General features: G+C 37.0%; 1 protein-coding gene and 1 long non-coding RNA gene across 4 annotated transcripts in view; one reads left to right on the top strand and one right to left on the bottom strand.

The window, feature by feature from the left end:
- The window catches only part of LOC124254147 (nuclear factor 1 X-type-like), a 133,005-nt gene that overhangs the window by 40,964 nt on the left and 68,294 nt on the right, over positions 1-23,747 (bottom strand). For all 3 annotated transcript variants that reach the window (XM_046688025.1, XM_046688024.1, XM_046688026.1), the window contains one exon: positions 3,948-4,274. In XM_046688025.1, coding sequence (XP_046543981.1) covers positions 3,948-4,274 — 327 coding nt within the window. The remainder of the gene's footprint in view (positions 1-3,947; positions 4,275-23,747) is intronic.
- Positions 1,793-21,974, top strand: LOC124254148. The gene is made up of 6 exons (XR_006892401.1): positions 1,793-1,802; positions 2,775-2,784; positions 9,592-9,596; positions 9,770-9,774; positions 18,448-18,451; positions 21,609-21,974. It is a non-coding gene; the product is annotated as an uncharacterized LOC124254148 (long non-coding RNA).

Genomic DNA, 23,747 nt, shown 5'->3' with positions numbered 1-23,747 from the left:
CTCATCCATGGGACAATAGAGGGGCAGGCATTAACAGCCGGAGAATGTGTACAAGGGTGTTCTTGTCACCAGTGTCACAAACTTGTATGAGTATGATGCAATGTCAGCATGGATGCTTACAAACAACAGGTCAAACTGATTAACAACCATGGATATTGACTTCCTTTTCCTGCAGTGGGCTTTTTTGACAACTAAGGTATGTGACCAAATGATTCAATTAAGCATTCTGGACAACTTTGTTTATAATTGGACAAATTGTAAAAACAGGGCTGGGATGTCTGTCTTCCACATGCACTAGGCTGTTGTGTTTGGGCGTTTGAATCAAACATGGTGCTGGTGTGTTTCACCACCCTGGTTTTTCGCTGTTTTGACAATGTTTCACTTCACTCAAAGTCAATGAATATTGAATCAGTGGCTTCACTGCATGTTCTAACATGTCGCTTAAAGTGCCCATTAAGCACACAAAAAGTTGCAGTTGTATAAATGACATCACTACATTTAAGTTTATATATGACTATCCAATTTTAGGGTGTTCCCATATTTTTTGTTTGTAGTTTATATATTTGTTGTTGGTTCCAGTAATTTCAGATTTGACCATTTGAAAAGTCACAATAACTCTGAGACATTTAGAATGTCTATCCTATGACCATACTTCAGAACGGAAAAGCATGTATGTGAAAGCGGTTTAGAGGTTTCTGAATCTCAATATAAGTGAGTGAGTGAGTTTAGTTTTACACCGCTCTCAGCAATATTCCAGTTATATGGCGGTGGTCTGTAAATAATCAAGTCTGGACCAGACAATCCAGTGATCAACAACATGAGCATCGATCTGCGCAATTGGGAACCGATGACATGTGTCAACCAAGTCAGCGAGCCTGACCACCTGATCCTGTTAGTCGCCTCTTACGACAAGCATAGTCGCCTTTTGTGGCAAGCATGTGTTGCTGAAGACCTATTCTACCCCGGATCTTCACAGGGCCTCTCAATATAAGACTGCTTCTAAAATCAAGCCAATTTTGCAAGCTTTCAAATCACTAGATGCCCACACACTCAGGGGTACTTGAGAGATTATTTATAACAGCTTATCACATTGCACATAGGTGGAAACCATTAAGTGACTTTGAATCCAATCTTGATATTTTGGAATGTGTTGATGTGGATGTTGGAACCAAATATAGAAACAATACTGGAATAGGTTTATTTTTTATTGATAGTACAAAAAGTGTGGGCAAGTATGAAAATAAACAACAGGGCAAGTCAACTGCAAAAAAAATAAGAAAATTGAACCCCTGGAAACAAACATCCTTTCATTTGCAATTACATGTCAGAGAAGAAGACCTTCGTTGAAAATCTTGAGATTTATAGTACAGTAGGCATACAGAATTTATGGCAATAATGTAACAAGAGTCATCAGGAGATGACATAACCCCCCAGCACCCACATATTTGAAAGAACAAATCATTTGACAGTTACTTAAAGTCCAGCTTGATTATTTTTTTTGACAAAGTCCAAATCGTTTCCATGGAAATCATGAAAAATATAAATCCCAAAAATCTGTAAATAGCAGAAGGCATCACTTCAAGATCTGCCTCATATAACTGCCATGTTCTGCTGAAAGGTATTGAACGGTTTTCGAGTTGTGCTCCGGAAACGAAACCCACCCACCCCTCCCTTTTGAGACTAATGCCACCCTGACACTTGCACGAATATTGCCTCCGCACTGTTGCACAATTCGTGGTGGCAATATGTGTAATTTAGATGGTACCCATGAATGCGTGAAGCCTAGCTTGCACACTGTTCGCGTCCTCTTTACGCATATGTTACGCACTTGGCACGCAATGCATGACCGAAAATGGTACACATTGCCACGCAATGGCAAGCTATCACATGACTTATTTACCTCTAGGCCAAGTATTGTTGACGCATTTGTTACCTCTAGTGTACGGCATGGTACGCACGATTTTTCCAGCACGGGCATGCATTGCCACAACCACTTCGGTCATGCGTGAAGCAGTCGTGGTATTATTTGGTTCCGCTTTGTCACGCTTGATGCCACACTATAAATATAGCAGGCATCATCCATAGCCTCATGCATTCCTCGACTTACGGTGGACCTACAAGATGTTGAACACCAGAGTACAAGCTCTTAATGTATAAAAGAAAAGGTGTCTTGTAGGTGCAGCACTATTACTTCTTGAAGACCATGAGAAAATGCAACAAGAGCAGTCCAAAGAACAAGAAAAAGTAAAGCATGGACAGAGTGGGTGAGGGAATGGTTCAATGTAAGACATCACTTCGGTCTTTATGATCAGTTACTGACAAGGAAGCTATTCCAAAAGAAAGATACAAGGGGCTACAGACATTACATTAGAATTTCCCCCTACTTGTTTCAAGAGATGGTGGAGAAGTTAACTCCTTATCTTGAGAAGACCTCATTCATGAGGAGGCGGGAGTCAAGCTTGTAACCACCCTTTGCTTCCAAGCCATTGGTAATTCCTATGTAAGTCTTCAGTACAGCTTCAGAGTTGAAGTTAGTTCAATCTGCAAGTTCTTACCAGAGGTCTGCTAAGCCATCATTGAAGTCTACAAGGACGAGGTACTCAGGTGCCCCAAAACTGAGAGGAGTGGAAGGAGGTTGCTGATGGTTTTAGATACAGATGGAACTGGGGGCTGTGAATGGCAAGCACTTTGCTATGAAGAAGCCACCTGAAGCTGGATCATTCTACTACAATTATACAGGCTTCAACTGCACTCATGTCCCATGTAGATGCTAGATACAAGTTCGTGTATGCTAATGTTGGGGCAGAGAGTGGTGCTTCATATGGAAGGACATAGAAGAACTGTACTTTGAACTTTGTGCAATCTGTCCCGACCATGTTCATGATCAAAGCGGGCCAATGCCGGACACTGCGTGTCAATGGGTGCAGGGCCAGAAATTGGCACACTTTGATACGCACCACCCGCAGTGTTTGTGAGTAGGTTGTGCAATGTTGACAACTAGTTCACGCAAGTGGCTCAAAGACTATGCGTACCAGACATTTTGAACATTTCAAAATTTTCATAGCGCACTTGTACGCAGTCCCATACAGTTTATGCACACTTCACAACAGTTTACGCCGAGTTTACTTGTTGGCACGCAAAATTGCGTACCAGTGCGGGGACAAAATTCGTGCAAGTGTCAGGGTGGCTTAAGTCTGAATCGTTTCCATGGAAAACGGGAAAATAAAAATGACAAAAACCTGCAAAAAGCAAAAGGCACCACTTTCGGATCTGCCTCACATATCTGCCAAGTTTTGCTGAAAGATATAAAAAAATTTCGAGTTGTGCTCCAGAAACGAAACCCACCTCTCCCTTTTGAGACTAAGTCCGAATCGTTTCCATGGAAACCATGAGAAAACAAATGACAGAAATCTGCAAATAGCAAAAGGCACCACCTTGGGATCTGTTTCACATATTTGCCAAGTTCTGTTGAAAGATATTGAACGGTTTTTGAGCTATGCTCCGGAAACGAAGCCCACCCCTCTCTTTAAAACTAAGTCCAAAACGTTTCCATGGAAACCGAGAAAAAGAAAAATGACAAAAATCTGTAAATAGCAAAAGGCACCACCTTAGGTTCTGTTTGATATATCAACCAATTTTTGTTGAAACATATCGAACGGTTTTTGAGTTATGCTCCGGAAATAAAAAAATTACGGACGGACGGATGAATGATCAACTATATCCCCCTGCATTACATGCCGGATGGTTAAAAACTTACTTTTTTGCTTTCAGACGGTGGGTTTAACATAATTAGAACAAAAAATGATAAAATGTTGGCAATGTTGCCTCAGTTGACAATCTGCTACATGCGCATGCAGTTGTGCTTCCACTGACATTGTATGATGATTCAACATGTATGAGTTAATCAAAAATATCTTTCACAGCATTCTTAAAATATATGTGTGTACCTGAATCCACATGATCACTTTGCCAGGAAGCTTGCTGGCCAATACTTGATGCTGGTTTGGCATAGTATTGGTTTATAGTTTCTGCCTCTTCACCAACACTTTCAACATCATCTTCTGCAGATGAAATGGAGCTCATAGTTGTGCGTTTCAATCGTTTATGTGGATTTCCCGCAGCAGGACTGAGGGTTGGCTGGCCATTCGGCATGCCAGCATGCATATTGACCAGTGCAGATTCTGATTGTGGGCTGTAGTTGTAGTAACTGGGGCTATCCATTTTGTTCTGCACCATCATGCCATGATTTCCATTTTGATGTGACATTATTGAAGCTGAAAACAGACACTGCTTACATGAAACAAGTATCAAAAAAAGTAGAACATTCCAAATACTTACAAATATGGAAGTGACCCTTCACTTAAATTTCAAGAAAATCCAGAAACCATCATTTGAACCTTTGGTTTCAGAGAATGCAGGTCTACTTGATATCAACTAGTTTTAAGTACCATGCATCTTGCTGGCATAATGAGGAACCTAAATGCATATCCAAGCTAATGACATTTTTTGTGGACTGAAAACAGATACTGCATATTATTGGGTATTGGAAGAGCCTTGAAATGACTACTTAGTTGATATTCCTTGCAGAAATGATGATCCCACGATATATACAACATACCAAAGTACAGCTACAAATATCTGTAGCACAGACCAATAAATTTTCCTTCTTTCTGAACAGGTAAATCACTTCTGTTACACATACCAACTGCAGACTCGAAACTGATGTTTAATGGCATGAAGAGTATGGAGAGTTATGTCACATGAATCTTAAACAATGTTGATGAAGGGCAGTGCTTCAAAACCTTCACTGAATGACAGATGTTTAAGACAAATATGGTCGTGATACAAGTGACACGATCATTCAAACAAGATTTTGATGTTCTTATTTACTTTCCATCCTTACCAAATGTAGCTAAGAATTGGTAAGATGTTTTAAACACAGAATACAGATTAAATTTCAATGAAACATTTACCCTAATCTGATAATTCAGATGTAAAAATCAATGCTCCATGGAAGCATTTCAGTTTGTGGTTCTCGATTGTGTAACCATTTTGACAGTTTGACATTTTTATGCTGCAGTGAAAATTGTTTCCATACTGCTGTTTCTGTTTCTGGAGCGAAGTCTCAAAGCCTTCATAAACAACTGATACCTGTTCTATTGTTCAAAGGGGAAAATGAAGCTGAACCCCAAAACTGCTTGAGATAACTTGCTTCCATACTCTTTGAAACATTTAATGAAAATTCATTCAAACATTACATATATATCAATTTGCTTCAACTGACCACCTAGCTGCTTGTTATACACTGCAAAACTACAACTCTTTCATGTCAAATTGCCTAGTTATCTGCCTTGGGACATACACAGATAAAAGTGGTATCTATTGGCCTAAGATCTACTTCTCATAAAAAAGCACCAGTTCTCAAAAGAAAACAAAGGGCTCTGTAGCTCACAAATCTACAAAAAAAAATAGTATTTAGCAAATTACAAGACAAGAGTGAAAAAACTGCTAAGGAATGGTCTATGCACACTGGAAAATTGTGCTGGGACACAAACAGGACACTCACATACAAGAGGACAAAGTCATCAATATCTCCCACAATGGTAAAATACTCGTCATGAATACGTCAACTAGTTATGACTATGTCAAATGTACAGTTTGATGTACCTTAGTAAGTAATGTTGATACTGGAAATAGAGTGGTAATGTTGATTTATGTCATTAGGTTCTTGCATACCCACAAAGTGGAAAGAGATATTGAAGTATTTTCTCTGGAAAAGAGCACCAACCCAATTTTAGTCAAAGTTAAACTTGTTGCCATGGAAATGTAAAACAATATTTTTTTTCAGAAACCCAAAACTACCAAAAGTCACCAGTTCACTACTAGACCTATGTATGTGCCAAATTTGGTGAAGAAACATTAAACAGTTTTAAAGTCCTGCTCCGGAAGAGACATCAATTTCAGTCGAAGTCAATCTTGTTGCTATGGAAACAGAAAACATTTTCTATTCAGAAATGCAAAACTACCGAAAGGCACCAGGTCACCACCAGACCTATCTATGTGCCAAGTTTGGTGAAGAAACATTGAATGGTTTTATATTTCTACTCCGGAAAAAAGCACCACCACCAATTTCAGTCAAAGTCAAACGCAAAAATATTTTATTCACAAATCCAAATCTTAGTAACCAAAAGGCACCAGCTCACCACAAGATCTGTCTATGTTCCAAGTTAGATGAATTAAATATTGAACATATTTTATGTTCTGGTCTGGGAAAGATGAATTTGCATGGACGGATTGACGGGGTCCATTTTAATATCCCCCTCAAAACACGTTGAGGGGGATAATTACAATAAAAGGTTTCATCTAGTTTATTTCACCAACATGATTTTTGAAATTCAATTCTCTTAGTAAATATTTGATATTTAGATTTCAAAACATACCAAATAATGTTGTGAATGGTGAATCACTAATGTGTCAAGCAAGATTTACAGAGTATGTAGTTTTCAGTAATATTGCCCTCCGAACTGTTGAATTGATGATATCAAAATGAGGAAGGAATTTTCCACAGAATTCAAAACTGTGATGTGCATTTAGGTTTGTGATATATTTGGGTATTTCTTTTTACAGCAAAGAGATCTGCCTGGTATGTCTGCCAAGTCTTGTAGAAAGATATTGAAAAGTTTTCAAGTTGTACTCCGGAAACGAAACCCACCCCTCCCTTTTGAATTTAAGTTTGAATCGTTTTCATGGAAACCTGGAAAAACAAAAATGCCAAAAATCTGCAAATAGCAAAACTATTAAGTTTCATTACTTGTGGTAAGAAAATGTCTGACTGTACCATGTGCTTGTACCGTTTGCCATAGTAAGAAAATAGCAATACAAGGGGAAATGTAAGGCAAATCATTACTGTCGCGATCGCATGGAATGAGTTGCAGCCGTATGCCACATTATTTTTGACAGAAATGAAAATGAAACATCGGCCACCTGGAAATATATATAACATACCAAATGTAAGTTGGCGTTCATAATCCCGATAGCAACAACAGTAACTGAAATAATTGAGGGCTTCACGGTATATATGTTACTGTCAGATTGTGAAATCAGTCATTTCATGAAATGACTAAAAATTTGAGTCATTTCGTGAAATGAATACGATGTCGCCAGTCTTTATTCTTGTTATTACTCATCCACACTCCCAACATGTCTTTTATGTCACCATTTGCCCTTTCAACTGATCCTTGCCTTTGGGGATGGCGTGGCTTACCATGTACTCGTGCTAGTTTTGGGCAGACGTGTTGAATTTCTTTAACAACATGAGACGTAAACCATTATCAGATTGGAGGATCACTAGGGCACCTATCGTCAAGAAAATGTCAACTACCGGTAAATGTAATGCTACTTCAGCAGCCCTTTCAGTTGTCAGTGGTCTCAATAGGCAAAACTTAGTTAAGAGATCCTGATATACCATTATCCAGCGAAATGGCGGACCCTCTTAGACATTTCATAAAATTACTAATTTCACAATCTGACTGTAACATATATAGACCAATCCAACTTTTTGCAATCTTGGTCTCACAGAAAGTAACATATAAAACTCATATGAAGGTTAAACTGACTTGAATTCCAAGGGCTCCTTGGCTTTACTACATTCTAGCACTTTTACCTGTCATGTAGGGTTGAAAGTAGTAATGGCTACAATTAATAGGGATCATATATCACTGCCAGTAATGGGTAATGCGTCATTCGTTAACTTTGAATTCTTATGGTCCAGGGTTAGATACAAAGGATTGTGTAGTATGGTTTGGATAAAGGCACTAAGTCTTGTGGCTTTGGAAAGTGACTACAACCAAATGATGAGAATTGGTCACTTTGATTCATATTATACGGATTAAAAGGTAAGTCTTTCTCAAACAGCAAAACAAATGTTTCCAGTAATCAACATATAGAAAAATTACCTAGGACCTTATTGATTCAGCATACTTACATTGCTACTGAGCTCATGATGAATAAAAAAACTTCAGTCCACCAGCAGAAACATCGACCCAGTCGAATTAGATATAAAACGTCAGTGCAAATCATATTCATTTACCACACTTACTTTGGTGGTTCATCTGGTGTTAAATCGACATAAAATATTCATACCCTTTCCAGCTGAATATTCATTACCACAGCACGACATTCCAAATTAATTGATTTCTTGAATTACTACCAACAAAATTAATAACTATTTCTGATTCAAGGAGAAGATATATTATCTTGCCTTCAAGCACTTCAAAATGTTACTTCAAGTCACTCTATCATCCTGGACATTCTATAACAATGATCTTTCTACTGGCCAATGTGACATCATCCTTTGCTGGTTGCCGGGTCACGTCGGCATAGCAGGTAACACAAAGGCCGATGCTGCAGCTAAAGCAGCTCTTGACAAGCCCTTATCTCCACTGCTGATCCCGTACAGTGACTTCAAAACCACTATCAAAAGTTATACTTGGGACCTTATGCAAACAAGAGTCATCAGAAGATGACATATCCCCCCGGCCCCCACATCTTTGAAAGAACAAATCATCTGACAGTAACTTAAAGTCCAGCTTGATTTTAGACTAAGTGCAAATCGTTTCCATGGAAATCATGAAAAAAATAAATGACAAAAATCTGCAAATAGCAAAAGGCACCACTTTGGGATCTGCCTCACATATTTGCCAAGTTTTGCTGAAAGATATTAAGAAGTTTTCACGTTGTGGTCGGAAACAAAACCTACCCCTCCCTTTTGAGACTAAGTCCAAATTGTTTCCATGGAAACTGAGAAAATAATAAATCACAAATATCTGCAAATAGCAAAAGGCACCACTTTGGCATCTGCCTCACATATCTGCCAAGTTTTGCTGAAAGATATTAAGAAGTTTTCCAGTTGTGCTCCGGAAACGAAACCCATCCCTTCCTTTTTGAGACTAAGTCCGAAACGTTTCCATGGAAACCGGGAAAAATAAAAATGCCAAAAATCTGTAAATAGCAAAAGGCACCACTTTAGGATCTGTTTGATATATCTACCAAGTTTTGATGAGAAATACTGAACGGTTCTTGAGTTATGCTCCGGAAACACATTCTCTTCCCACAGAGGTTACTCCTGTCATATTTTCCTACATAACCTCTGTTCTAATACGGCCATATTTCCCGGTCCTCGTAAAATCCCCTAGCGGCAAAAGATCGCAACACGAATTATCTCCCTTCTTTCTATCCAATCAGAACACGTGTTACATCGACTTAGATTCAATTTGACTAACACAAGCAAATGCGGGGCCACAAATATCCCCCATCTGCCGGGGAATTGTGTTGATGTTACACACAAGACGTTTAATGGCTAGCTTGTCCGTTGTCAACGAGGGCGATGGAGACGCCATTGATACGCCATTACATGACTGAGTTCTGTCTAGAAGAAACGTTTGCGCATCGCGCTCGGGAAGAGGTTCTAGTTTTCCCGAAGCATACGGAAATTACCGAGGCCTTGCGAATGGTCACTTTTGAAACAACGTCGCTGATTGCACAACTAAATCGGCTTGTCTCCAATCACGAGCCTTGAACGCTGACACCAAGAAAGGGTCGTATTAGAACAGAGGTTATGTAGGAAGATATGACAGGAGTAACCTCTGTGGGAAGAGAATGCCGGAAACAAAGCCCACCCTTCTTTAAGACTAAGTCCAAAACGTTTCCATGGAAACCGAGAAAAATTAAAATGACAATAATCTGTAAATAGCAAAAGGCACCACCTTAGGTTATGTTTGACATATCTACCAATTTTGGTTAAAAAATATCGAACGGTTTTTGAGTTATGCTCCGGAAACAAAATGATTACGGACGGACGGGCGGACAGACAGACGGACGAGGCGACGACTATATCCCACCGCATTACATGCCGGTGGGATAAAAAGGTGGGACACCCAAGTATGAAGAAATAAACTTCATGAATTGAAACCAACAATCGGTTATACCTACTTGGGTTGTCAGTCAAGACGTGATGAGGACGTTTTACGACGATGTCGTATTGGCCACAGTCGGTTTACTCATGACTATCTGCTGAAACCGACAAATCTGAAAGATCTATTTTCCCTCATGAGTGGGCATCTCATTGTTAACTGTAACTATGTCATGTGAATGACGAATTGCTTGGTTTTGAATTTGGTGCTATGACATTAGCTCAGGGATTTACAGGACGCGAATTCCTGCATCCTATACGCATAAAAATTGACAATGGACGCAACCAAATTTATTAGCGTGTCCACAGGGACTCAGAAAAAGTCCAAATACATTTTGTAAAAATTCCAATAAAGTGACAATATGTTATCACTGAGTTTGCTACTAGCTGGCCTATGGTATTATTTGCAAATTAATTACTGTAACAATGTGATGATCATGATACACAATATAATAACAGTATTAATAATAATATTTAAGTGTCTGGGACCCCCATTTTGTTGTCCAGGACCCCTGAAAATTAAGAGTATGAGTCCCAGGGACCTTCAAATACAGGACTCCATGTAAATCCCTCATTAGCTGTTTTTAAATAATAATGTAATGAATATATATATTTTTAAAATAAAGGTCATCTGGACTTTGTACTGAAAATGTTTGTGAATGCAGACTTGATCTAGTCACTATATGGCTGGAACACTGCTGATGTGACGTAAAGCCCAACTCAATGACAAGATTTAGCTACTTTAACAACAAAAGATTCCACTAAAACTTGCGAAACATTTTGGTTCCAAGTATCCGTCAACAATTAATTCAAATACCTAATAATAGCCTAATAAAATGAAAGTACTATTTAGTGTTTCCATACTTTAACTGTAACTGTTTTCTTGTTTGTTTGTTTGTTTGTTTTTCAGCAAAATCTGATTACATGGATATCAACCGAAGGTGGGTGTATACATACCGGTAGATGGAATATTTGTTATATGTAGTAGAGGCAATAGTTCGCAACAGAGACAATTTCAAATCTAATTTGGTAATTAAATGGTAACTGTTAATCCTATTAATCCAGGTCACCTCTCACCCATGTGTTGACTGATGCAATCTCTTGTGAAATTACAGTGTTGGTTTAGACAGAGTCAATTTGCACTAAAAACATGTTTTGGGACAGGATTTGAGCGTCGGAATTAGAAGATAAGCTACTCTGTTTTCAATTTTGTGGTCCTTTATCATTGATTTAAGACTGCTAAATGTTTAATTTAAAACCTCACGCTAACGCGTTAATGGTAACGTATTGCTTGTATTGGTAGCAAGTAGCATACATAAATATAAAAAAAATACAGTTTATACTGTGAGCAAGTACAATTATTTGATTTTTCTAAAGCTAATTATTGATCTCCACTACTGTATGACAATAGACTCGCCCCAATTCAAGCCGTGAACTCGCTAAGTTTAGTCGCCGCTAACTTTATTCACGGAAATAACTGTTGATAACCACCATACTATTCCCAATTTGGAAAATACCTGACATGCCAGGTTTTATGTGGGATACATGGACAGTGGAAGTGGAAGGACTGGGCATTACAGCCGGGACGGAAGCGGTCAGGTTAAGACGTGTGGGCCGACGTGTGTTGTCGACATCATGCCCGCTAGATCTGGACCCAGTTTGAATATACTGCCGCTTTTGCGCTGCTGACGGATTTTTCAGCTTCGTAGTTTCTTCACTGGAATAAGGGGCAAGAAATTCTTCTTCAAACCATTCGTTTTTACTTCAAAAATACCAAAGATGCTGCCGAGGTAGAAATTGCCGATGTCCGACATATTTGTTTACAAACAATAGGGTCAACGAGTTCGTTGTATTCAAACGCTGTGAATCGGTCACTTTAATTAGCTGTCTTAAACTGCCATTTAAGTACGGTTTTGATGAGCTCTCAGCCAATCAGAATCGAGTATCACACAATGTCGTGCTAGAATTCGGAATAGAGGGATGTCGGATTAGAGGGAGTTTCTTATATGATATTATGTAGGGACAAATTCAGGACCAAATGTATATGTCAGTTTACTGGGAGCGTCGGATTAGTGAGAGTCCACTGTAATTCTATTTGCCAACTGCCGCAAACTCAACCATCACTATCGACAGCTGTTGCCGGGAAAAGCGAGAGACTGTCATGACATGACATTCCATCTCTGCCGAGAACGCCCACCTTCTATCATATTGTCTGTCGATAGAGGTGACTGACAAGTCGTGATCAACATTTAGCTGTTCAAAGACACTGCTCTTACGCCATTTCAGCTTATATTTCAACAGTTGCTGCACTGAAATGTTGACATGAGGTGATCGGGTGCTGTATTTCTATAGCCCATATTAATATCTTTTACACTGTTTGCATCATGATGTCGCAACTGACTGTGTGAATCAGCAAGTGAGATATTTCTATAGTCAGTGCCAGTATTCAGTACACTGTTACTATCACGCTGTCGCAACTGAACTTCTGAACTCCAGTGCAAGAAAAGACCAAGTTGATAACAAAAGTGCTCTTTCAGCATTGGAAAGCCAGCGAGTGTGACTTGTTGGTAGATTTTACTAAGGCTTCCATCAGCTATCTCAGTTACATCTAACAATCATGAAGAAGATATCTACTAAACGGTGATACTTTTACCATGCACCATAGAACAGAAACTGATCCTGATCAGCAAACTTTTGAGATACATACTGCAAATGTTCCTTGTGCTCTATAGAGAACCGATGAAGAGAGCAACTTCAGTGAGGAAAATAGAATTTCTTTTGTCCCTCTGTTGTCTTTGAAGATACATTACTGCGATGGGTAGATATAATCGACCATAACAGCTTACATGCACAGGTAAATATTTGTCAATCTGAAGGTGTTTGAAGTGTATTTAAGGGCTAGAAACCGTCCAAAAGGAGCCCGAACACGTTTTTGACATGCGAGCGGCTCGCTGAAATACAGCCTCAGACCACAGTTATCCCCCCTTCAATTTTACCATGACTTGGAAGGAAAGCAGGAGAATATAGTGCCTTGTATAAATGGCCTGTTCTGGACAAGAAAGAGTTCCCTCTTTAACAGGCCGTAGCTCCATTGCCCTTGGGTCAACAGTCAAAAGTATTACTGTTCTGGAATCGCCATGATCTCAGCTATCTGATGCACACAAACGTCAAATCTCCTTCAATCCAATATAGTGGTGAAACGGTGCCTCTTAGCCCCATGGGTCCTGCAGTTGAAACTGAAGGTAATCTGATTCCAGAGCTGCACCAGAAATATTGTAGTCATTGTACATGTAGTTTCTGAGATTATTGCTTTGGAAATTGAATTTTTTTAATAAATTTTGAATTATCAGCCCTTTGCTTGAAATTTTTGCAGAAACAACTTAAATTGGTACACATCCACATGATTTTTTTCGACAGATTTGGTCCAACGGTGCTTTTTGTAAAAGGGTACAAAATACAGCGGAATAATAAAAACAGTATGAATTACAATAGGTCTCCTGCCTTGTGGCAAGGAGCCCTGACAAAAACATCATGTATTACAATATGTCTCCTGCTTTGTGGCAAGATGAGTGAGTGAGTTTAGTTTTAAGCCACACTCTGCAATATTCCAGCTTTATGGCGGCGGTCTGTAAATAATCGAGTCTGGATTAGATAATCCAGTGATCAACAGCATGAGCATCGATCTGCTCAATTTGGAACCAATGACATGTGTCACCCAAGCCAGCGAGCCTGAATAACCGATCCCGTTAGTCGCCTTTTACGACAAGCATGGGTTACTGAAGGCTCATTCTAACCCAGACCTTCATGGGTCTTGAGGCAAGGAGCCCTAATTACTACCGTATAGTACTGTCTATAAGCCGAATTTTGAGGATAAAAATAAAGCAGTCTGTAGAAGGGGGTCGGCTTATTTGTGAGTTACGCTTTTGTCAAACTTTTTTCCATGGGTAAGAAAACAACATCGTATCACTTTGCGTGAACAAACAACAGAAGACAACTTTGTCAGTAAAGATGTAAAATTTGCAATTAAACATAACTAGACAAGATCATTTATCTTTTAAGTTCTAAGTTGTGTTTGCTGGGCATTGTATTATTTGCAGGCATTAAGATTACTGTGTGTATTTGAGCCGGAAATAGCAATCAGCTGTGCACGATTCCCGGAGATCAGGTTCAAATATGCACAACAATATAATGGGATGAATTCTGACGCAGTCATCAGTAAAATATAATACAGAATACTATCATTTAACCCAGGGAAATATATCCTAGCATTGTGTAAGTTTAATTACAGTTTTTATTCTATAAATTAATTAAGATTAAGATGACCATGTGTTTTTGAGCCGGAAATAGCAATCAGCTGTGCACACGTTCAAACATGCACCATAACATAAGGGGATGAACTCCGACACAGTCATCAGTAAAATTATTTAACCCAAAGAAATATATCCTAGCATTGTGTAATTTTAATTACTGTTTTTGCTTTATAAATGAAAAATATATATAATCAACACTAAGGTTATACGGACCCTCATGAACGTGGTAAGCGGAATGGTAAGCGTAAGCAATGGTGTTTCTGCTTTGCCCAGACCTAATGTATCATATGCGCAGGTCAGATTTGGTGACAAACATGTTCGCTGTCTGTCCGCCAAAATACTGTTTACAAATTTTCTCCGGATTTTTTTAACGTACAGAGCTGAAATTTTGCAGACCATATTCTCTTGACTGTGCCAAATGATGCTGTAAACATCAAGCCATTTGGATTTCAACTTTTTTGCTATGGCAACCCTGAACAAGAGTCATCAGAAGATGACATATCCCCCCGGCCCCCACATCTTTGAAAGAACAAATCATCTGACAGTTACATAAAGTCCAGCTTAATTTTAGACTAAGTGCAAATCGTTTCCATGGAAATCATGAAAAAAATAAATGACAAAAATCTGCAAATAGCAAAAGGCACCACTTTGGGATCTGCCTCACATATCTGCCAAGTTTTGCTGAAAGATATTAAGAAGTTTTCGCGTTGTGCTCCGGAAACAAAACCCATCCCTTCCTTTTGAAACTAAGTTCGAATCATTTCCATGGAAACCGAGAAAATAATAAATCACAAATATCTGCAAATAGCAAAAGGCATCACTTCAATATCTGCCTCACATATCTGCCAAGTTTTGCTGAAAGATATAGAGAGGTTTTGAGTTGTGCTCCGAAACGAAGCCCACCCTCACTTCTGGGATTAAGTCCGAATCGCTTCCATGGAAACCGGGAAAATAAAATGCCAAAATCTGCAAATAGCAAAAGGCACAACTTTAGGATCTGTTTGATATATCTATCAAGTTTTGTTGAAAATTATTATCACGGTTTTGAGTTGTGCTCGAAACGAAAGCAATCCTTACTTTTTGAGACTAAGTCCAAAATGTTTCCATGGAAACCAAGAAAAATAAAAATGCCAAAAATCGGCAAATAGCAAAAGGCACCACTTAAGGTTCTGTTTCATACATCTACCAAGTTTTGTTGAAAAATATTGAACGGTTCTTGAGTTATGCTCGAAACGAAGCCCACCCCTCACTTTTGGGACTAAGTCCGAATCGTTTCCATGGAAACCGGAAAAATAAAATGCCAAAATCTGCAAATAGCAAAAGGCACAACTTTAGGATCTGTTTGATATATCTATCAAGTTTTGTTGAAAAATATTGAACGGTTCTTGAGTTATGCTCCGGAAACGAAGCCCACCCTTCTTTAAGACTAAGTCCAAAACGTTTCCATGGAAACCGAGAAAAATTAAAATGACAATTATCTGTAAATAGCAAAAGGCACCACCTTAGGTTATGTTTGACATATCTACCAATTTTGGTTAAAAAATATCGAACGGTCTTTGAGTTATGGTCCGGAAACAAAATGATTACGGACGGACGGACGGACAGACGGACGAGGCGACGACTATATCCCACCGCATTATATGCCGGTGGGATAAAAAGGAAAAACTTAAATCAAGATGGTGGCCAAATGGCTACAGGTATCAATTTTGACCTCAGCCAAAAATAATTTGCATCTCATGACTAAGTCACATACCAAATATGAAAGCTATTGGGTTAATAGTAGCAGAATTATATGTTGTTTTATGCCGTTCGGGGAAATAATGCATTTCTGCGGTTTTCAATTCAATATGGCCGACAAATGACGAAACTTTTCATATGCATGTAAGAACACGAAATGTGAGGCATCTCATGTTGATGCATTGTGCCAATGTTGGTTACTTTCTGTGCAGAACCTGAGTAGCTAGGCTATTTATAAAGTAGCATCATCATAATAAAGCCCAAAGAATTCACATTTTCACATGCACCAAAAAAAAAAATGTTCAACACACCAAGTTACTACATACTGCCAGATTCTAGCTGCGTATTTGAAATAGAAATGCTGCTGCAATTTGTTGAAAATACATTTTAATAGAAAATAAACAACAGAAGCAAACATCTAGATATCCGCAACTAATCAGGATTTCGCAACATAACTAGAGATTATTCTTTTTTTTCTTCTTTTTTTTAAAATATTTTTATTTCCCAAAGTACATTTGTTGTTGTAGTACAAAAGCATCATACACAACACATCCTCGTCATCAAATGTTGAGCAAAAACATCACCATCAATACAGTCAATCAATACATCAATACAAAAGCAATCATCATATGTTTAGGGTGAATTTGCTATAATGTATCTGTTATCCTTACCAAAGGCTAATATGTATACCAGTACTTGTATTCAGATGCACTTATCAAATTTTATTATACTTATATGACATCTAGGTTGGTATAATTAGCAAAAAGTGTATGGAAGGAAGACCAGAAGGCATAAAATTTTGATGGGTTTGCATTTGAAAATGCTGTATATTTGGTAGCTTTGTAATATTTGAGTATTTCCCTTTGAAGCACTCTAAAATCTGGCTTTATATTATTTCGGCTCGTTTTATATAGCATGTATTTCACTATTAGAAACACCAGGTTAAGTGGGTTGTTGTTTTTACCTTTGAAACCAAAGATAATATTTTCGTGCGACAAATCAATATTTCCTTCAGACAGTATATCCAGCCAATCGGATACCTCCCTCCATACTTTCACAGTATATCGACATTCACACAATAAATGAATAATTGTTTCAGGAGCAGATTCACAGAATGTGCACATTGAAGAGTCTGTGTAATTCATCAAATGTAACTTATGTTTAGTCGTTAAAATATTGTGCGTAATCTTGAAATGAAACCATCTTAACTGTACACTTTCTGTACATCTATTTGCCATTAAATATATGTTAGACCAGTCTTCTTTGTTATATTGTTTATTGAGGATGTGTTCCCACTTTTTTTGGCTTGTTGGTCCAGTTTCAACTAGAGGTATAAGTATGTTATAAAAGGATTTACTCCTTTGGTTTTGTCCGCAGATACAAGATATATTAAAAGGTAAAGTTGGGTATTTAACCTGATAGGTCCAAGCTGTATCGGGTATTTTTCTGAGTCTGCAATATGCTAAGACAGTACACTTTATACCTTCTAGATGGAGGAAGTTTATGTTTGCAATTCCATATTTTTTTTCTATATCAACTTTATGTAAGAAGTTTCCATTCTGATCTAGGATATCACATACTAACATTATTCCTTTTTTTGCCATATTTTCATAGTAGATTGACTTTCCCTCTATTTTAATGTTATTATTAAACCATAGAGACTGGTTGAAAATATCTGATATTTCTTGCACATTTGTGTAACTAACACCTTTTTAAGTAGTGGCACCATGCCATTAACACGTCACTCCAAAATTGATTTGAGACACTGGGAATAATATTATTGCACACATATTGTGCATCAGCATACCATAATTTATTTGCATTGTCTAGGATTTCATTTGCAATAGATGTTCATTTTGAACTGTTGAGCAGCAACCGTTTAATCCACATTATTTTTTGCGCAATTATAGTAGTTCTTACAATGGGTACACTTATTCCTCCATCCTTTGGTTTAAGATACATAATTTCTCGCTTTACCTTATCTGTTTTTCCTTGCCAAACAAAGTTAAAACACTTTTTTTGGAATTTTTGTAATGTGTCTTCAGATGGACTCGGGATGGATGAAAATAGATGGTTTAACTTTGGTAAAAGCAAGGATTTTAAAATAACATTTTTGCCCATTGGTGTCAAATATCTTAGAGACCAAATATTCATTTCTTGGTAGATTTTTTCAAATTTATCATTATAATTTAGGTCTACAATGTTATTTAATTCAACATCAAAAACTATTCCTAAAAGTTTAAAATTTGATTGTGTCCAATCCAGATTCCATTCCTTGCACATCTTATACCTAGATCTTTTTTTTGACCCTATCCATATTAGCCTGGTTTTTTCTGCGTTAACTTTTAACCCTGAAAATCTTGCAAAAGGAATCTAATGTGTTCAAAACTGCATACAAACTTGATTCAGATCCGTCTAAGGTCACTGTAGTGTCGTCTGCAAATTGGGCTAAAAGGCTTTGTATATTACCTATCTTTATCCCTTTAATTTTCTTATTTTTTCTTATTAAAATAGCTAGTATTTCGGCACATAGGATAAAAATATAAGGTGATATTGGGTCTCCTTGTCGGCATCCCCTAGTTATCTTGAAAAACTCACTCGCAAACCCATTTACTAATACACTTGATTCACTGTCATTTAGCAATACTTGTATCCAATTTTGAATACATGGTCCAAAGTTGAAAAAATCCATTACATTTTGCATAAATTTTCTGTCAACCGAGTCAAAAGCTTTTTCAAAATCAATAAGCAGTAATAATCCTGGAATTTGATATGATTCACTATAGTCCATTACGTCGTATATCTGCCTTGTGACTTCTCCTATGTATCTTCCTTGAGTAAAACCTTTTTAATCCTCGCTGATAATAAGTGGTAATATTGTCTTTATTCTATTTGCTATAACTGCAGAAGCTAGTTTGTAGGAGGTATTTAGTAGTGATATTGGTCTCTAGTTTTTTAGCATTTTTTTACTTTTACCACTCTTAGGGATACAAGTAATAAGACCTTGTTTTTGTGATACGGACATGGAACCATTTTCATATGCATATTTCAAGGAGTTAATTAGAAATTTATTTAAGTCATTCCCAAAAAAATTGAGGAATTCACTGGAGAAGCCATCCGGGCCCGGACTTTTATCATTTTTCATTTTCTTTAAAGCGACAAGCGTTTCTTTGTATGTTATTTCTCCCTCTAAAGATGAGGCAGCTTCTTCTGACAGTTTAGGTATTTCATCTTCTATGAACAATTCTTCTAATTTAATTTGTGTGCAGTCTTCACTTAAGTAAAGTTTTTTGTAGAATGTTCTAGTCTCTTCTAGTATTTCCTTATAATCTTTTATCACTGTACCATCCTTTTTTTCCAATTCCATTATTGATTTATTTAAAAAATTTCTGCTTTCTAATTGTAAAAAGTACTTTGATGGTTTTTCCCCTTGTTCGATCCACTTTGCCTTAGATCTTATGTATAGACCTTTTATCTTTTGTTTGCTAATTTCTTCTAAGTCTTGTTTAACTTCATTTACTTTTTTTAATATTTCTGTCTTTTTTCCAGCTGGTTCTGTATCCAGGTCGATTTCCAATTCTCTCAATTTATTTTCCAAAGCCTTTTCCCTGTTTAAAGTCATTTTCTTTTTTGTAGATGAATAATATATAGTCATACCTCTAATTTCTAGAAGTAGCATTTCCCATAACAGTTGATCATTTATGGTATATCTTGTTTCTTCAGCTTTTGCTTCCGTTTTAACTTCATATTGTTGTAAGGTATTCTTTATTGTAGTTTTTACTTTTTCAACATATTTTTCATCGTGGAGTAGAGAGTTATTAAACTTCCAAAATCCTTTCCCTCTTATCGTATCTCCCAAAGATATTGCTAGTGAGATTATTGAGTGGTCCGAATTAATGCTTGGGGATATATCTGTTTGTGTAACTGCCTGTAAGAGATTATGTGATACAAGGAAAAAATCTAGCCTTGATTGTTAAAGCAGGGTTGGTTGTCTCCAAGTGAAACGTTTTTTTATACGGGTTTGATTCTCTCCAGGGGGTCTTTCAAGTCTAATAGAGTTATAACGTTTAATAGTTCTTGTCTGGCTTTTGGGTTATTCGTGTGTTTGTAGTTATAGGTGTCTAAATCACTGTCTAATACCATGTTCCAGTCTCCACATATTATAAATTTATCGTTTTCTTGTTGTTTCAACATATTTTTGATATTTATAATGAACTCGGGGCAATCTTTATTAGGTCCACATACATTAATAATTGTGTATTCACTATCATGTATTTTTACTCTCAGTAGAATATAATTTCCATTATCCATATCAATTTGTTGACCTGTAACCTTAAATTCAAAATTGTTATTAAAAAGAATAGCTGTTCCCCTTGCATTGCTTCGGAAATGGCTGAAATAACATTCACTATAGCCCCATTGCTGTTTAATGAGCTGTTCTTGCTCAGTAGTGAAGTGAACGTCTTGAAGACAGAATATGTTAGCCTTTTTTAGCCTTAAGAACCTGAATACCTGTTTTCTTTTAAAAGCATTATTGAGACCTCTGCAGTTAAGAGATAGAATTTTTAGATTTTCCTTATTTACATTTTGTTTCATTAATTATCTTAAATGATTTGCAGTAAAAGGAGATGGTTTGAATGAACGTGCAAGTTCTTGGGATGAGTAATAAAGCATCTACAGCAGCAAACATACATTTGGGAATTTTTTTGGTACAACAAAAGTGAACAAAAGATATAACAGCAAACAATATATATATGTGTACATTTCCGACTTCCGTCCTGTAATGCTGATAAAGCATAATATACATTTTACCGCCTTTTCCGTCCGTTTTAATTATAGTATGTTTTCATTTTTTATGAATCCACTTTAGTTTGGGCTCTGGTTCTGTGATATTACTGATATTAACAGTGGCATAGCTTTATGGATCATTTTTTCTTCAGTTCCACAATATCGTGCATATCGCATTTCTACAAAGGGCCCAGGCCATGTCTCGGTATCAAATATAATCCATGGTACATAATATTACTAACAATTACATATGTAATTTTGTTTACTTCAATTATAATGCCCACATTTATATTTCCCAGTATAAGTTGTTGAAAGTGAAAGGCATAGTAATAATAATATAATATTTCTATACCAATTGTGGTACCATGGCAGTTAGATACGTATTTAGTGGAATCAAATATTTAATACTTAGTATGGCAGCTACTTTGAATGACATAAAGTGGCAATTTAAAATGTTTACCCTGAGGGTACAATTCTTTTCAATGATTTTTCACTGTATCAATGAGAACAAATAATCTACCAGTTAGGTTTAAATGAATGAATCGTATTCCCATGGTGAAGAAAGATTCATTTTGACAACCGCAATAACAATTGCTTTACATCATCAAAATTGGCATTTTCTCACATGCCAGCAGTTGTCCATACTTTTGGACCATAATCGAACATAAATATTGCAAATTAATAAGCATATTTTTGTAAAAATGAAGCGAATGTTCCATGGTAGTTTCTTGAATCCATAAATAACCAAATATACATAAATGTCAAAGGTTCTCTTTTAACATAGTACACACTTGTGTGTAAAGACCAATTTAACTAATCCTTACCGAGAATACTAAAACATGCCAAAATTTACTTAACGTAAAACATAAAATACTAGACTATCCTCATTTTGGCAAGGACAGGGGTTGTATTTCTTCACCCACATGTTTTTAGCTCAATGTAATCCAACATACAATTGTTCTTACTTTTGGACTGTAATCAAGCTTAAGTGTTATTGAATAGTAAAACATATTTCTTATTGCAGTATAGTCAATAATCTTTTACAACTTATACTATTATACATGTTATAGGGATTGAGCAGTAGCATGTCTCTTTTACATTAGTACAAGAGAAGTATATATAGTATATGGTATGACAGTCCTGTTCTATTACCAAAACGAGGTAATAAGTTATTATTTTCCTCCGGGTATTTATGATTTCCATACAAATTTAATAAACCATTATAACATAAATTTCCATAGTAGTTTCATGAACCACTGACTAACCAAATGTACAAAATTATCATGATTTCCTTTAAAATAGTCAACGAAAATATAGGTATGACACTATCTTATAACCTGGTACACCTTTGAATAATGTATGAATTGTCCTCATTTTGACGAGAATATAAGGTATATCACATAGTCAAGATATGATTTTGACTCAGCATAGACCAGCATACTATTCCTATCCATACAAAGGTAATGCATTTTACTTTACTGTATTTGCTTTAGAAACAATATTACTTTCTATACTGCATTGCACATTTAGGGAGGCTAGTACACACAAACACCCATAGACAAATGTGCCTACGTATATATACGTACACATACACACATAGATATAATAGGTAAATAGGTATCCAGAGTACATTTTCATAACGGTTTCATGAACCAATGACTAACCAAGTGTACAAACTTGTCAATGATTTCCTTTTAAAATACTCCACGTTTATAGGAAAGTATAAGTATAACAAGTCTTTATCAGGAAATGTCTTATCTAACATGGTAGACCCCTAGCGTAATGCGTAGAATGATAATCTGTCCTCGTCTTGACGAGAATAAAGAGTGTATCGTATCGCCAAGGTATGTTTTTGACTCAGAACAGACCAACTTACAATTCCTATCCATACATAGGTATTGCATTTAACTTTACAGTATTTACTTTAGAAGGGGGTATTACTTTCTATACTATACTGCAACGTTTAGGCAGCCCGGTATCGCCGAACTATGTTTTTGACTCAGCATACACCAACATACTATTTCCGTCCATACAAAGGCAATTCATTTTACTTTACTGTATTTGCTTTAGAAGCAGTATTACTTTCTATATATTGCACTGCATGTTTAAGGGGATTAGTAAACACAAATACACCCATAGACATAGATGTGCATGTGTATATATACATACACATAGACATATATATATAGATATAGTAAGTAGCTAGGTGTCCAAAGTACATTCTCATAACACAATCATGAATTGATGGCTAACCAAGTGTACAAAATTGTCAATGATTTCCGTTTAAAGTACTCCACGTTTATAGGAAGATATAAGTATAACACGTCTTTATCAGGAAATGTCTTATCTAACATGGTAGACCCCTAGAGATTATTCTTGTTTGAGGTATATAATCTATATCTGCAAAATTGCAAAAGTTCTGCAGCTAACACATTCAGAGTAATGGATTGTGAAAAATGCCTACCCCACAAAAACTGCAAATTTCCTTCAAAAATCTTCAAACCAATATGGCCGCCGCATCACATGACTTTTGTCATATGACCAAGAGGTGAGGTGAGGTGAAATTGGGTTTAACGTTGTCCTTGAGAATATTTCGCTCATATGACGACGTGCATGTGTGTGTATGTGCGGCTGCTTGTACTAGCCCAGACTTAAGCTGGTTTTATAGTGCTAGCCCACTGAGATACCATGCCGCAGTGAAGCATGAATATCCCTCTCAGACACATTATACTGACTCCGAGCCGACCAGTCCTTGTTGTACCCATTAATGCCGAATGCCAGGCAGGGACCAACAAGTACCATATTTTAACGTCTTTTGGTATGACGCGGCCGGGTATCGAACCCGCGACCTTCCCCTCTCCGGGCGGACACTCTAGCCACTACACCACGAGGGCGGTCCATATGACCAAGAACAGAAATTGTTCAACAATCAAAGTCAACTT

This window comes from Haliotis rubra, unplaced genomic scaffold, assembly GCF_003918875.1.
Source record: "Haliotis rubra isolate DU_JTF1 unplaced genomic scaffold, ASM391887v1 Scf566, whole genome shotgun sequence".
Lineage (NCBI taxonomy): Eukaryota > Metazoa > Mollusca > Gastropoda > Lepetellida > Haliotidae > Haliotis > Haliotis rubra.
The sequence above is the reverse complement of the archived record's forward strand: the minus strand, read 5'-3'. Positions and strand labels throughout refer to the sequence as shown.